At 37.0% G+C, this 16,438-nt stretch overlaps 1 protein-coding gene across 4 annotated transcripts in view; it reads left to right on the top strand.

Moving 5' to 3' along the window:
* Window positions 1-16,438, top strand: part of Stau2 (staufen double-stranded RNA binding protein 2) — a 329,426-nt gene that overhangs the window by 41,784 nt on the left and 271,204 nt on the right. For 2 of the 4 annotated variants that reach the window (XM_008848890.3, XM_029553987.1), the window contains exon 2: window positions 6,593-6,723. The exons of the other annotated variants lie outside the window; for them this stretch is intronic. In XM_008848890.3, the coding sequence (XP_008847112.1) occupies window positions 6,610-6,723 (114 nt within the window). In that variant the 5' untranslated portion in view covers window positions 6,593-6,609. The remainder of the gene's footprint in view (window positions 1-6,592; window positions 6,724-16,438) is intronic. 4 annotated transcript variants of the gene reach the window in all.

The following is a 16,438-nucleotide window of genomic DNA, read 5'->3' as shown; positions in this document are numbered from 1 at the left end:
ATCTCTGAAATATACCTCCAGCTCATTATATCTTAAATGAATTGTGTATAATTTGTTTTTTTCTATTGGTTTTAAAATTAATTTATATTATCTTTATATTTTACTGAAGTATTACTTTCTTATGTTGCTAATTGTCAGTTTTTGCTTTATGGCTTATGATTTCATCTTGAAATGTGTTCTGTGTTATAGGATTATGACTGGTAATTTAGTCAATTTTTTATGTTTTTGTGGTATTAAAAAAATACTTTTGCATTCTAATACTTCTGAGATTTATGTTTATCAATGTTAGGAACTTAATTTTCCCCCTAGTGGATAGATAATTATATAGCAGTTCAGTACTTGAGAAGCTTGTCAGTGATTTTGCTTGAACAATCTTAAAATTTAAAGTCTATTTTAAACACAGAAGCTTTATTAGCTATGGACAGGTAGGCACGTTTTTCCTAGAAGACAAGAGCTTATGACAGGCACTTTCCTTTGTTCTTTGATTTTTTCCTTGTGGAACTTCTTTTACTTGCAAATTATTCTGAATTCCCCCTCCTGTATTAGTCACTTTTCTGTTGCTGTGATAGAAACACTGATCCAAGCAATTTGCAGAAGGAAGAGTTTATTTGAGCTTATGGTTCCGGGGGAATTACAGTCCATCATGGCAGGGAGGCGTGGTGGCTGGAGGTTGCTGGAGGAGCAGCAGAAGCTAAGCTCTCATATCATGCAGGCACAGGACGCATAAGAGCAACTGGAGATCTGGCAAGGCTTAAGAATTCTAAGCCCACCCCCAGTGACGTGCTTCCTGCAGGATAGCCACACCTTCTAAAACCTCCCAAAACAGCACCATCATCTAGGGACAAAATGTCCCAAACACTTGGAGCCTATGGGGGACATTTTCATTCAAACCACCTTACTTCTGTAGCAGAGAGTAGGGAGAGGAGCTGGGAGAGAGACATACTGTCCAAGTCATTTCTGGGGGCAGGGTTGGAAAGTGTATTGTAGTGGGATGGGTGGACTGTGTTTTACTAGCATAGTGCTGGTTGGCACAGAGCATTTGGACTGGCTGCTGCCATGAGTGCTGATTGAGCAAACTTTTGGTGCTCTAGTGAATTTGGTTCCATTTCTTTCCTGTTTGCTTCCATTCATTGTTCACTCTGCTCATGATCCACTTGCATTTGTCAAGTGTGCTGGCATCAAACCCCGGGCCTTGTGCAAGTGCTCTGAACCGTATGCTTGCTGAACTATATCTCAGCCCTTTTTCTTTTTGAAGCCAAGTCTCACTGTGTAGCTCAGCCTGGACATGAACTTGTGGTCTTCCTATCTCAGCCTCCCAAGGGCTGCAGCTCTAGATGTATGGCTCTAGATGTGAGGTTTTATGTGCTTTCCCTTGCTTCTTTGAAAAGATTCAGCTATCTTGCTCTTGTCTTCTGACCTTGGTGAATTCCTGCTTTCCTTTACTAACCTTTTAAAACCTACCTTTTCATGTCCCCTTTGACTAAGGATTCCCTGTAACAGTCTTGTCATGACATTTACCATATTGTGATTTATTTTATTTGTCTCTTGTGTGTCCTTTCTTCTACTAGACTCCTGGTCAGATTGGAGTCTATAGACAAATCTTGTCTATACATTGAAAACTGAGTCACATAATTTGGTATAGCTTAAAGATTCAAGATCTAGAAAGTCTAGGATATTTTGTGAAAATACAGTGTGTCTAAAATACAGAGTGTATTTATGTTTTGTTGTATATGCATTTACTCTTGGTTATAAACACCTATCTTATAAATATACCTTACCCAAGTTATGGTGAGTTATGTATAAATAATTTCATATCAATTAAGGTGGAACATTCCCTTATGTACCTATGAGAAACTAAGTATAATTTGTACCATGCTTGGGAATTTTTCAGTGGAGACAAATTTATAGAGTTGTGATAAGCCAAGGGAGAACATAATAACTAATGCATTTTTGTCAAAGGATAGTAAACGAATATATATGTATGAGTAAAATCAATTTATCCTGACAGCATTTTAATTTAGAATGTTAGTACTTAGAAAGCAATGAAAAAGTTTATAAAACTACATCAATATTTTCAATATTGTGTTTTAATAGATAGTTATTATTAGGAATTGATTTTTAGTCGTTGATAAATGCCTTAGAGCTTCTCATTTAATGTACATCCATCTAGTTAGAAAAATAATTAAGTGTATTATACTGTGTGGAAAGTGAGATTTGATTACTTACATTCTCAAGACCATAGAGTATGAGTTACAGGTATCTAAAGTAGGCTTTTATTTTTTATTTTTTGATTAAAAGTTTTTTGTTGAGGCAGGACTTCACTATATAACCCCTGACTGACCTGGAATTTGCTATGTAGACCAGGCTGACCTCTCAGAGATCTGTCTGTCTCTGTCTCTAAAGTGCTTGGACTAAAGGTGTGTGCAACCACACCTAGCTAAAATAGGCTTTTAACTATGGCAGTTGCTCCCTCTGAATGGAAAAGTCTTATTCTGTGAAATTGATTACTGTTAATTTTTTATTTAAAATATTCTTTTACTATTTAGCTACCAACATGCTTTGAGATTTACTTCAAAATATATTTAGTGGTGATTATTCTTAAGTTTCATGACAATGTATATCTGTGTAATGTTGTATGTATACCTGTGTAATGTATGTATTTTGCAGCTTTTGCATGGTTACACTTTCCCAGAAAGTAATATTAAGTTTCTCAGTTCTGCCTCCTCAGTGCTGAGGATTGAACCCAGAGACTCCTGAATGCTGTGCAAGTACGATGAATTATACCCTTAGCGATATATCTTCATTTTTAAAATAGAACAATGTGTTCTATAATTTTGTTGATATTCATCAACATTTTGGTTTAATTTCAGAATTATTGTTGTAACACTGAGCTCTGTGACATAGTTAATACTAATAAGATTTCTGATTAAGTAGAGGAACAAACTCAGTGTAGCATATGCCTGTAATCTCAGTGCTTGGGAGGCTGAAGCAGGAGGATCAGAAATTTGGGATCAACCTAGAGTGTGTAGCAAGTTGCAGCCCAGGTTGTCCTATATACTGAGACCCTGTCCTAAAAAAACAAGCTTCAACTATTTAAAGTCAGGAAAGAAACCATTAACTGTTTTCTAATAGACCATCTTTAAGCATTTTGATTTTAATTAGGAAGTTTTCTCAGAATAGGTTCTTGCAGATTAGTTATACTAAAACGTGTTATACATTAAAATGTTTTATTGGATTCATATTAATTTTATGAAGAAAAAGTCAAAGTAAATGAAATAAAAGTTTTATATCTCATGTCTTAACTTGCACTTCCTTGAAAGGATTTAGATCAAATTTTATTACCAAACAAGATTCACAGAAGCATAAATGTACCATTTAAATTACTTTTTAATTATAGTTAAAACTTGGCACTGTTAAACATCTTAATGTGTAAAAATTTTCACATTATGGTAGGTATGCTTTAATAGTTTTTACATTATAAAATAAATACATGGTATTACTGAATGAAAATTGCATGTTATAAATGCTGTTTTAGTACTAGGCAACATTTGCTGACTTTTACTATACTAATACTTTCTTGTTTTTAGCAAATTGTTATTTAGCTTTTGATTTTTATCTATATCTATATGTTTTGAGACAGGGTCTTGCTATATAGTCCAGATATTTATGTAGTTTTTCCTAAGAAATAGTTTCCTAGTCATGATCAAGAAATCATACCATATTATTACTTTAACTAAAAGTTTTAGAAATTTAAAAGAAAGTACTGTTTTGCCAATAAAACCTTTCTGTAAGTTTGTAGATGAAGTTCCTAAGCTGGACTATTTCTGTAATGTTTTCTCCATTCTTATCGCTGGAGTTTAAGCAGGAAAGTAAATGCACTTGGAAGTTTTGTACTTAAATTATTTTTGTTCTTAATTAATGGGAGATGAAAGAATTAAAAACATACTTAAATATGATGAGAACTGAGACAAAGGATAAAATAGGATAAAATAATACAGTACTAGTAAAACATTCTAAAGCTATAATAATAATACTTTATGGATACTGTAGTATAAACAGTAGCATACATTTTGAAATCTGAACCTTACAATAATCTTAACGAGCTAAGTAAATCCCTTCCTCCTCCTCTTTCATTCTTCCTTATTTAGTGAGGCTGTCATTTTTCTGGACTAGCCCACCCCATTTTGCCTGTTTGAGCATCTTGGGATCATCTGCATCTCCCCAGATATCAGATAGACCTCTCACTCCTGATGTGCTTAGATATGTCCAGCCTTTTGTCTGGGTAGAGGGAAAGTAAGCATCAAGATTGCCAGGAAAATGCTTGTTATGACCATTATTAGGCTCAGGTGTTTTTGCATTTTATTTTTATTATTTTTATTATTATTATTATTTTTTTACTGTGACAGGGTCTCACTATGCTGCTCAGGTTGGTCCTGAAGTCCTGTGCTCGAATGATGCTCTTACCTCAGTCTTCCAGTTGCCAGGACTATAGACACAGGCTACCTAGCAGTAGGACAGGTTTCTTATTTTTCCTTTTCAGAAGTAGATGGTTTACTGAGCTTAAGCGTTATGACTTTGAGGTTAGGAAAGAATTGAAGACATAGTATAAACCATAAAAGAAAAGATTGGTAGCTATAATATCTAAAATAATCACTAGAAAACAACAGTGACCATTCACAGAGCTCTATAATATAAGGTGTTTAGCTTTACCAGTAATTTAGGAATGCAAATAGGAATAACAGTATAGAAAAATATCCAAACACTATTGGGACACCATTAGGTAAACACCAGATTACAAAAAATTTAAAATACATGCCCATATTCCATATTTTCTTTCTTTCTTTTTTTTCTTTTTTTGGGGGGGTCTTTTGGGATAGGGTCTCCCTGTAGCCATAGCTGGCCTAGAACTCACTATGTAGACTAGGCTGGCCTCAAACTCACAGAGATCCACTGCCTCTACCTTCTAAGTGCTGGGATTAAAGGTATGCACTACCATACCTATCTCATATTCCATATTTTCAAACTTGAAACATGGAAAAATTTTGGAAGAGTTATTCTGAGAGCCATTGGACTTGTACATGAGTAAAGAATTCAGCTTTCAAATGTCTCAGTATAGGAGTGGATAAAACCCTGACAGTACTGTCATGGGAAGTCTGTGACAGTTAAAGATAACACACAGATTGATATCAGCTAAACTCTTAACATGATGAAGAGTGAAGACATATGAAAACACTTGATTTATTATAATGCTTTCATGTGAATACAAAAGCAAATATCAAGACATTTTCTTATGAATATATATATCTATAAATGTATTTTACAATGTTCTACAAGAGAATACTGTAAATTCATATAGTAATAATTTCTGGAAAAGATAAAAGGAACTTAACTAAAATGTAGTACTGTTGTTTTTTTTTGTTTTTAAAGAGAATGGATTGACAACTATAATAAAATAATGTTGAAAGCAAGTGTGGAAAACGTTAACAGTTTTAGCTCTGGATGTTATGTGAGCATCTGTTGTTTGTTTGTTTTTTTCTCCTTTTTTTTGTTTTTGTTTTTGTTTGTTTGGTTTTGAAACAGGAATCTTACTATTTGGCCCAGACAGAACTAGAACTTGAAATCCTACTGTCTCAGTCTCCCTACTGCTGGAATTATAGGCATGTGTCACCACACCAGACTGCTAGTTTTTTCTACTCCTTGCTTTCAGAATTTCCTTAAAAAGTTAGGAGGACAAATCCAGTTTTTGTAGGATGACTTGAAATACTTAGGAAGACCCAATATTTCTCAAATTTAAATCTTTCTGATGACATGCTGCCTGAAAGAAGGTTTTTTGTTTTTTTTTAAAAAAGATGACAGTTTGAAATGCCGGGTGTGATGACCCAGGCCTTTAATCCAGCATGTGGGAGGCAGAGGCAGGTGGATCTTTGTGAGTTCAAGGCCAGCCTGGTCTACTTAGTGAGTTCTAGGCCAGCTGGGGCTACAGGGAGATCTTGTCTCAAAAAGACCAAAAAAAAGACAGTTTGAAAAAGGTAGACAAAAACTGGGCTAGGGATATAGCTCAGAGGGTAGAGGGTTTGTCTGTCATGCAGGAAGCCCTGGGTTTGATCCCTGTATAAGACTGGATATTGTGGCTTATGCCTATAATTCCAGCATTGGTCATCCTTGGCTACATGGTGACTTTAAGTTTGGGACTAGCCAGAGATACATGAGATCCTACCTCAAAAAAAAAAAAAAAAAAGTCAGACAAAATTCACTTTTGTAATAATAAGACTCCAGAAACTTATCTGTTGATGGTAAAATCTGAGAGGAAAGAAAAGATTATAAATTAAAAGTTATTATTTTATAGTCTTTAAGTAAAGTTTATGCTGTTATGTGTATATATAGAAAAGATACCTTAATTTATTGCTCAAAATATGCTACATATTTCTATTGCATGTGATGGAGGACATTAGATGATTCAAATTTTAGAATACAAATTCATGAAAATAATTTAGCTATATAATCTGACGTTAGTCTAAAAAGTCAAAACTAGTTTTTCTTCCACTTTGTAAAGTCATTCTTGACAAAAACTTTACAGCCTTTTTATTTACAGCTTCTCTCCACGATAAAATGGCAAACCCCAAAGAGAAAACTCCAATGTGTCTGGTAAATGAGTTAGCCCGTTTCAATAGCATCCAACCCCAGTATAAACTTCTGAGTGAAAGTGGGCCTGCTCATTCGAAGGTAAGGTTATAAAGAGAGGTGGTGAGACATGCTTATCAAACTATCAGACTTAACCTGTCAGGTGTTAATTTTGCTTTAATTTTGGGAATCAGGGTGGTGGTGGTGGTGGTGGTGGTGAATGATCTGAATATTTAGATGTTTGTAAATAATTTTGTAATTTATTAATGGTTTATAAAGCTATATCCCACAAAAACCTTAACAAAACCATGAAATACAGATTTTTAGACATTAGTAAATTAAGAATCTCAGTCATGGTAATGTTACATGACTTGCTCTGGAGCTCATAAATGTTAGTGCCAGCACTTGAGTGTGTTCTTTGGCTCTTGCTCTTCCCAGTAAATAACAGCTGCTCAAGTAAGAATGGAGACAGCAGATACTGCAGTGGTTAAAACTATTGATGCATCTTTTCTGATGTGATATTTAATTTTAAGATTTATAATTTATAAAAGAAGTTGTGCATACCACTATTATTATCTGTGCATTTGTATTGTTCTTTTAAAAAATGTATTATTTTTATTTTATGTGTATTGCCTGCATGTATGTAAGTGTACCTGTGCCATGCAATGCCTGCAGAGGTCAGAAGAGGGCATCAGATCCCTTGGCACTGGAGTTACAGAGGGTTGTTAACTGCCATGTGGGTGCTGGAAACTGAACCTGGGTCCTCTGCAAGAGCAGCCAGTGCTCTTAGCAACTGAGCCATTTTTTCAGCCCGAATTCATATTGTTCTTGTAAAAGGAAAAGCAGTTTATATTTATACCAAATATGCATATATTTATATATGTTCATGTTAAAAGAAAATCTGCGAGTGGTACATCTTGTTGAAGATCTGTTCATTTCTGTAAAAACTTTCAGTGGTGTGTAATTGTACTTGACATATTTTAAATATGGGATATTATGATAGGCAAAGGTTTTTGTACATAGTATGGAGACAATTGATTCTGTGAGTTGGATAGTCTCATAAAGCAACTGAAGTTCAGTTTTTTAAATGTTTTCTGTCACCTCCTATAAAGTAAGGAAGTAAGATTAACCTAAATCTGTCCTGTGTGTTCCCTGTAAGCAGCTTTTGTGAAGGACTTATGGGCAAGTTTTTAATTGTTCCTACCATCTCTTGTTCTTGTGTTAGGAGCGAAAACAGCTGTGGTCTCTCTTCTTGTCCAGCCGCACCTCCTCACTCTCCTTCCTGCTTATTCTGCCCCTTAATCATGAACTGTTCACATTTCTCAGGATATTTTCATTATTTTTACATATCCTTGTTTTTGCCCAAGATAGTATTAATATCTTTCTGCCTTGGGTTTCCTTTATTCATTTTGAAAACTAAACCTACTATGTTGTATCTTCTAAGCCATAGATTCCATAGATGGAATCTTCTGGATCCCTCTACTGGACCTCCACAGGACCTGGTGTTTTCAGCTGCCGTCTTTACAGTGCTATGGTGTGATGCTATATTTTGGCTATTGATATGTATAGTCTATTTAGGGATATATTTTTATTGTATTTCCCCTGATTCGCATTGCCAGTTCCAGGTAGTTTTCCTTGGTACAATCCTTTCCATTTCATATGATTAGATGGATTCCTCACATCCCTTCTTAGTAGTCATTTCCTTAGTCTGGGATTCCAGTATGTTTCTTATGGCTCACTTTCTTATGGCTCACTTTCACTTTTGTTAGCATCCCTGATTATCATTTTTGGATGATTTTAATGCCTCAATAGATGATTGTTCTAGCATGCTGACTTTGAGCGTCAGTTACCTTGGTCTCTACTCTCTTCAGGCACCTGTCTTTGACTTCTTGTTTTGACCTTATCACTACCAATAACTTCTAAGACCCTTCATAATTTTCATTAACAATATTTTCTTTAAAACTTTTTATTTTATTTATGTGAGTGTATTGCCTGCATGTATGCACCTGTGTTGTGCATTGCCCATGGAGGTCAGAAGAGGGCATTGGATCCCTTGTGTCTTAGTTTGTTTCTTCATTGCTGTGACAAAACACTCTGACCAGTACCAACTTGGGGAGGAAAGGGTTTATTTGTCTTACAACTCCCAGGTCGCAGTTCATCAGGGAGCCCAAGGTAGGAACTCAGGGCAGGAACCTGGAGGCAGGAGCTGGAGCACAGGCCATGGAGGAACACTGCTTACAGGCTTGCTCCCTCAGCTCCTGCTCAGCCTGCTTTCTTATGCAACACAGGCCCACATGCCCAGGTGTGGCACCACCCACGCTGCTTACAGGCTTGCTCTCCTGGCCCCTGCTCAGCCTGCTTTCTTATGCAACACAGGCCCACCTGCCCAGGGATGGCACCACCCACAGTGGGCTGGGCCCTCCCACATCACTCATCAAGAAGATGCCCCTCAGACATGGCCACAGGCCAGTCCAATAGAGGAAATTCCCCGATTGAGGCTCCCTCAACCCAGGTGTGTCAAGTTGACACTAAAGCTATCCAGCACACCTTGGAACTGGAGTTAGGGATGGTTGTTAGCTGCCATGTCAGTGCTGGTAACTGAACCCAGATCCTCTGCAAGAGTAGCTAGTGCCCTTAACCCCTGGGCCATGGTTTTCTCTCCAGCCCCCATAGTTTTCATTTTGAGCATTCATCTCTCTGACACTAACCTCTGAACCTTCTAAATAATTTCTAGTAACATGATTTCAACAGTCTTTCTATCATACAGCTCCATCGACTCTACTACTTTTTCATCACTGTCCTTAGTTCTGAGCTCATTGCTCAGCTCTGATTTGTATGGATGCATCCTCAACTCTCTCGACTTTCTTGGTTTCAGGAACTTGCTTAGCAAAATTCCAACCCCAAATGTGAATGCCATCTTTCTGAATTGTGGAAGAATTGCTGGTAAAGCCAACCTTTTCTATCACAGTCCCTCCCACCATTCCTCTAACTTCACTTCTGCCTCTTTTCTTCTCTCCTTAGTTTCTTCTCTGTCATCAGTTTCTCCATCCAGTGGATTATCCCATGAGCATACACACATATTACTAGTTTGTCTTAAAAAAAAAATCTGGCTACACTTCCTTTTCTAATTTTAGTCTCTTCTCTTCTTTACAGCAAAACTCCTAAAGATAACGCATACTAGCTGTTTATAGTTCCTATGTTCCTAGACCTGTCAGCTTCACTTGAGACAGGAGAAATGTATTTGCCTCCTTTTTGAAAGGTTTTCATTTGACTTCCAAGACACTGTTCTTCCTCTTTTTCTGTTGTGCCACTGGCTACATATATGTTTTAATTAATTAATTAGGTAATTGTTTGATGTCTTGCTATGTTCTAGTCCAGGCTGGCCATGAACTCATGATCCTCCTGTTTCATGCTCCTGAGGATGGATTATACTCTTGTACCACTATGCCTAGCTCATTGAACACATTTAAAAAGTTTCCTTTGACATTTTTTTCCTGATCTAGAGGTTTTTCGTGTTGTAGTACCCCAGGTTCAGACTTTGGACCTTTTCTTTTCTCCTTACTTTACTCCCTTAATGGTCTCATAGAGTCTCAGGGCCTTAAATAGCATCAGCTTTTAAATTTATGTCTCCAGCTCAGAGTCTTCCCTGTACTCTGGAATCATATGTCTAGTAGTCCATTAATTATCTCTGGTTGAATGGCTAATGGATCTCTTAAACTGAGCTCATCTAAAACTAGTTCCTGATCTGTCATATTTCTTCCCTTTACTTTTCTTAGTAGCGTTTAATACCTGCAAATGTTTTGTTTTGTCTTTTCCAGTTAAAATATAATCTTTGAGGACATGCCTTTATTTTGGTTCTTTATTGCTCTATTCCCATCACCTAGAGTGAGTGAGTAATCACTCACTAAGTATTTGTTAAATGAGTGAATTCATAAACAAGTTAATAAAAAATCGAGTTAGCTCTTTGTGTACATATCAGTGAGTGAGCTTTTCTGAAAGGAAATGTGCTAACTTTTTTTTTAATTGTAAATTTGAAGTTGTGAATAAATGCAAAATAATGCCTGAAAAAGCAAAACTTATTCTCTAAAGAGACTTTAATGAACAAATAGACTGGGGTGTTTAGCTTAGTTATATCACACTTGTCTAGCATATGTAAGGCTCTGGATTCCATCCTTAGTTCTCCAAAAGCTAAAAACAAAAAAATAATGAAAGAGGAAAAAAAAAATTACTTAAAGCAACTCTGCTGTTCCAGTTTTTTTTTTTCTCCATTTTTCTGACTCTGTTAATAGAAGGCATATTTAAAGAGGAAAAATATTTGATAATTTTATTGCTTGTCTTTTTCAAAAAAATTATTTGAGAATTTTCATACATGAGTACACTGTATTTACAAAAATTTCACCCCTTCCTCTCCCCTTTAACGTCTCCCCCATCCCCCTAAGCCCCTCAAAGATTGATGAACTTCTGTAATTATTATTAAATACACATGTGTACACCACATACACAGACACAGACACAGACACACACTCTTCTGAGGCCAGTTAGTGTTGCTCTTATTCGCATGTGTTTAGGGCTGACCACTTAGGACTGGGGTTTTGTCTCTGAAGAAGAAAACTGGTTCTCCTCCCTCAGCAGTCATTAATTGCCTGTAGCTCTTCAACTTTTGGTGGGATCTTGTGACTTTTTCCTCCATCCGTGTTGGCATGTTGACTGGTATTGTTGAGAGTTTATAGGTATAACCTCTCTGTCCTGTCCAGAAGACACTAGCTTACAGAAGTGGTCCTGTTCCTCAGGCTCTTACAGTCTTTCTGCCCTCTCTTCTGAGAGGTACCCTGAGCCTTACACATAGAAATGTGCATTAATAGTATGTATATGTTAGTTTATTTGAGGTTAGCAGTTTACCCATTCTACTTCAATAATGCTTTACTTTGGGTGCATTGAATCATCTCTTTTCTAAAAATTTTTTTATCATTTATTCCTTTCCCTTTCATCCCAGTTTTTCCTCCTCTCCTTTCCTATATGCATAGGCCATCCTGGACTTCAAGTACTGGGATTACAGGTGTGTGTCACTACTCCCAGCTAACCAAATCCCTCTGATTATTATACCAAAGAAGTGTTTTAGGACTTTGTGATTACTATTTTGGCAGTAAGATTTTTTTGTTTCAAATGGTTCTTTTAAAGTTTCTTCACATTGCTCTGTAGGTTAAAAGTAAAGTCACTGTGAGGTGGAAAATAATTTTTACATATTCATATGTAAATACAGATATGTGAAATAGGATGTGTTAGAATAATTCAGCATAATGATTAAAACACAGAATAGAAGGAATAAGATCATGTTTTTCCTTTTGTGATGGTTAGTATTGATTTTTAACTTGACAGAATCTGGATTCTTTAAGGAGGTAAGCTTTTAGGCATACCTGTGAGAGATTATTAGATTGTTAGCCTTTAGGCATGCCTGTGAGGGGTTATCTTGATAGGTAAATTAAGGTGGGAAGACCCCACTTTACTGGAGGGCCAGTACCATTTCTTGGATTTGGGTCCTGGTCCTGGTCTGCGTAAAAAGAAAGCCAATTGAGCCCAAACATTCATTTTGCTTCATGACTGTGGATGCAATGTGGCCAGCTGCCTCAAGTGCATGTCACTAGAACTTTCCTACAATTCTAAACTATACTCTCAAACTATGAGTCAAAATAAACTGTCAATTGCTTTTGTCAGAGTATTTTATCATAGCAGCAAAAGTAACTAAGACACCTTTCACAGAAATAATTAGTGTTTTATGTTTGTTTTTAAGATCTTCTCTTAGGGGAGCTGGAGAGATGGCTCAGCAGTTAAGAACACTGGCTGCTCTTGCAGAAAATCCACATGGTGGCTAACACCCACATGATGGCTAACACCCACATGGCAGCCAACACCCACATGGTGGCTGACAACCATCCATAACTCCAGTTCCAGGAATCAGACACCTCTTCTGGCCTCCGTGGGCACTGCACGACATGGGTGCACTTACATACGTGCACCCTCATAACACTCATACACATTAAAAAAAAAAACACTCATACACATTAAAAAAAATTAAGATCTTGTTCTAGGGCATCTGGCTCAGTGGTAAAGTGCTTGCCTTGCATGTGTAAGGCCCTGGGTATAATACTCAGCAAAAGAAAAGAAAAGAAAAGATCTTGGTCTAAGTTTTAAGTTACAGTCTAGAGTTACAGATAGGAAGAGCTCCAGGTCTCAGAGTTCCATAAACACGCATTTCAGTCGAGGAACACTATTTATCCCTGAAGCAGTTTTGGTTGAGCAAGAGTTGAACCATTTGTGGTCAGGGTCTTTTTGATTGGTGACTTAGCTTGGGCAGTTAGAATTAGCTCTGTGCCCCCTGAAGGCTTGTAAAGGTTGGGTTTAGGTTAGAGCATTGTTGGTGTTATGGAAGAAGGAAAGAGCCAGATTACTCTAAACCTACTGCCCATATTTGGTAAAGGAAGACCAAGAGTTCTAGAGGAATGCAGGATCCTGATTTTCCTGTGATTAAAAAAAATTTTCTTTTTCTCTGTGATTCTTTAGGGATCCATTGGAATTTTTGGTGGGTTTATGAATTGACTTCATAACTTTCTCACTGTCAAGTCTTGAAAGGCTGGTAGTGAAAGAAGACCACAGTGAGCCTCACTGACACTTCTGATTCTTAAGTGTTCCAAGGTTTCCTTTGGTTTTAAAGAGATTTAGAAATCCCTTTGCTAACCTGTGCCTTTTGTTCTGGGTACTTTGGTCATAGACCACTCCATTTAGCCTGTAGCTCACGTTGAAAGGGTCCTTAGTACTAGAATAATAGGCATATAAAAAGTATTTTTATTGTTTGAGAATTTCGTACATGTATATAATGTTTTGGTCAAATTCATTCTCCCATTCCTTCCCCTCCTGTTTCTCCTTTATTCTCTACCTTTCTTCAACTTTATGTCTACTTAAAAAACTTTTATTTTATGTATATGTATGTGTGTATGCTTGCTTGTCTGTATGCATACCACCTGTGTCCAGGTACCTGTGGAAGCCAGAAGAGGGCATTGAATTCTTTGGAACTGGAGTTACAGGTGGTTGTGAGTCTCCCAATGTAGGTGCTGGCAACTGAACATGGGACCTCTGTAAGAGCAGCAAGCATTCTTCTTAGCCATTTCTCTTGCAACCTGTGAATGTTTTTAAAAACCTCACTGAGTCCTTTGTGTGTAAAGTGTAGGATCATCTGTTGGAGCATGGGTAGCATTTTAGGGACCCCATCTCTGAAGAAAACAGATTCTCCCTCACCCAAGAGCCATCAGTTGCCAATAGTTTCTCAGCTAGGGGTGGGATTTACCAGCCCTTAGTGCATCTGTGCTAGGATTTTGGCTGGCCTGATCTTGTCTTATGCATGGAGTCACAGCTACTGTGAGTTCAGGTGTGCAATTCTGCTTTCATTTCAGGCAAATACTGTTTCAGTACAGATGTTCAATACCTCTGGTTTTTACAATCTTTTTATCTACTCTTTTGAGATGATGCCTGAGCCTTGGGATGAGAGAGTGTGATACTGATGTTCCACTTAGAGCTGAGCACTACATAATCTCTTATTCTCTAAACTTTGACCACTTATGAATCTATCTTAATTGTTTTCCCCTAGGGCCTATGACCTAGCCAACCATATATATATATTTTTTTTTGGTATAGTTAAAGGTACTAGAAATGAGTTCTATCCTGTGGAATGGGCTTTAAATTCAAGCAGAAAGTGACTGGTTACTCATATAACATTGGTGCCACTATTGTACCAGTGGGCATCTCTTGCCAGGCCCATTATTATTGTAGATTGCATGGTTCACAGTGAGGGAAGACTGTTGATGACTTTTTTCCCCTGGTAGTTTGCAGAGAACCTTCCGGCACTATGAAAGCTAACCAGGAGAGATAAAGCTTCTGGGCTAATACCAGTTTGATTTCTTCATATCCTAATACTCAAGTATGTTGTGTCTTCAGCAAGAGAGTCTAACCATCAAGTTCTGGAGGGCAACTAAGAGCAATGGCAATAGCCTGTAATGTTTGGTGATGGTCTATAGAACCCCACTGTCCAGCAACTCGAAAAGACATAATAACCTATACTCAGCACTGGGCTTTTTATTTGATAGCCTGTGGTGTCTGGGAGAAACATTCCCCCATTAAATTCCTTTTATATTTACATATGTATATGGATAGGAATATATTTTAGGAAGATTCTACAGTAGTAGGTTTCTATATGGCATTTTCAAAGGACTTTAGTGTTAGTTATGTCTCCCCCTTTCCACCCTGCTGTCCCATCCCCATTTAACCCTTCTGTTCCATTATTCCCCCTTCCTGCTTCAATCTACCTATGTCACCTCTGCCTTCCTTTGAAGTCCCCAGTAGCCCCTTACTAGTTTTCTGACTTCTCTGGATACTCCAATTTAAACACACATATCTGAAGATTCAAAGCTAGCATCCACATATATGAAAGAACATGTGACATTTGTCTTTTAGGATCTGGGTTACCTCACTTATTTTCAGCTCCATTCATTTAGCTGGGAATTTCATAATTTCGTTTTTCTTTATAGCTGAATAATATTCCATTGTGTATGTTCCACATTTTCATTATCTATTCATCAATTGATGGACATCTAGGCTGTTTCCATTTCCTGGCTATTGTGAACAGAGCATCAGTGAACATGAATGAGCAAGAATGTCTGTAGTAGGATATACACGTAGTCTGATGTGAGCTGGAGCTCTGCAGGAGGGGAAATATATGGTCCAGATCTGTAGTTTTCAGGGAAACAACTGTAGTCAGAATTACAGGGAGGCAAAAAGGTAAATGAAAATTCTTTGCCATCTTTTGTTTTTTGAGAACTCTCTGTTTAGTTCCATGCCCCAATTTTTAATTGGTTTGTTTATTTTCTTGGTGTTTAGTTTTTGAGTTCTTTGTATATTCTAGACACTAACCATCTGTCAGTTGTGTAGCTGGTAGAGATTTTTTTTTCCCATTCAGTAGGCTGACTATTCCCTGGAATGGTGGTGTCCTTTGCTATACCAGAAGCATTTTAGTTCAGTGAGGTCCCATTTGTCAGTTGTTGGTCTTAATGCCTGTGCCTCTGGGGTCCTGCTGAGAAAGTCTTTTCTTGTGCTTATAAATTGCAGTGCATTCCTGCTTTCTCCTCTCACAGGTTCAGGTATTGGGTATTATGTTGAAGTTTTTGATTAACTGGCATGATATTCATGGATTTAAGTAATATTAATTAATTGGCCAAGTCTTTTCCATATTCCCTTTATGAAAAGCATAGTCATTTTTATTTATTCATGCATGTCTACCATTCACTGTAAGACATGAAGTATATTTTAATAAAATGAATGATCATTTCTGTCAAGAAAGATTTAAATCTAGTCCTAACTCATTAGCTTTCTTGGGACATTAACTACTTATATTTCAATGTTCTTATACTTGTGTGCGCACACACACGTACACCTTTGAGCTTTAAAAAATACTTATACCGGAGTCTCACCTTCAGAAATTCTGGTTTAATTAGTCTTGGTGAGACCCACACCTCAGGAATTTTTAAACCTCTGAAAGTCAGAGGTTTTGAAGTCAGAGTTAAGGTACATCACTAGGAAGCCAACATATCCAGGTAAACAGTAGTTTTCTCATTCATTTTGATGGCAAAGAGTGACCTGCTTTCTGCTTACATGATTTTATCCTTCCTCCACTGAGTCTTACAGACTCTGAGCAATGTATGACAACTTTTAAAAAAATCTATTTATTATTTTTATTTTATGTGTATGAGTGTTATGCCTGCATGTAGGTAAG

The sequence above is a fragment of the Nannospalax galili genome, unplaced genomic scaffold (genome assembly GCF_000622305.1).
Source record: "Nannospalax galili isolate Female #2095 unplaced genomic scaffold, S.galili_v1.0 scaffold102, whole genome shotgun sequence".
Lineage (NCBI taxonomy): Eukaryota > Metazoa > Chordata > Mammalia > Rodentia > Spalacidae > Nannospalax > Nannospalax galili.
The sequence above is the reverse complement of the archived record's forward strand: the minus strand, read 5'-3'. Positions and strand labels throughout refer to the sequence as shown.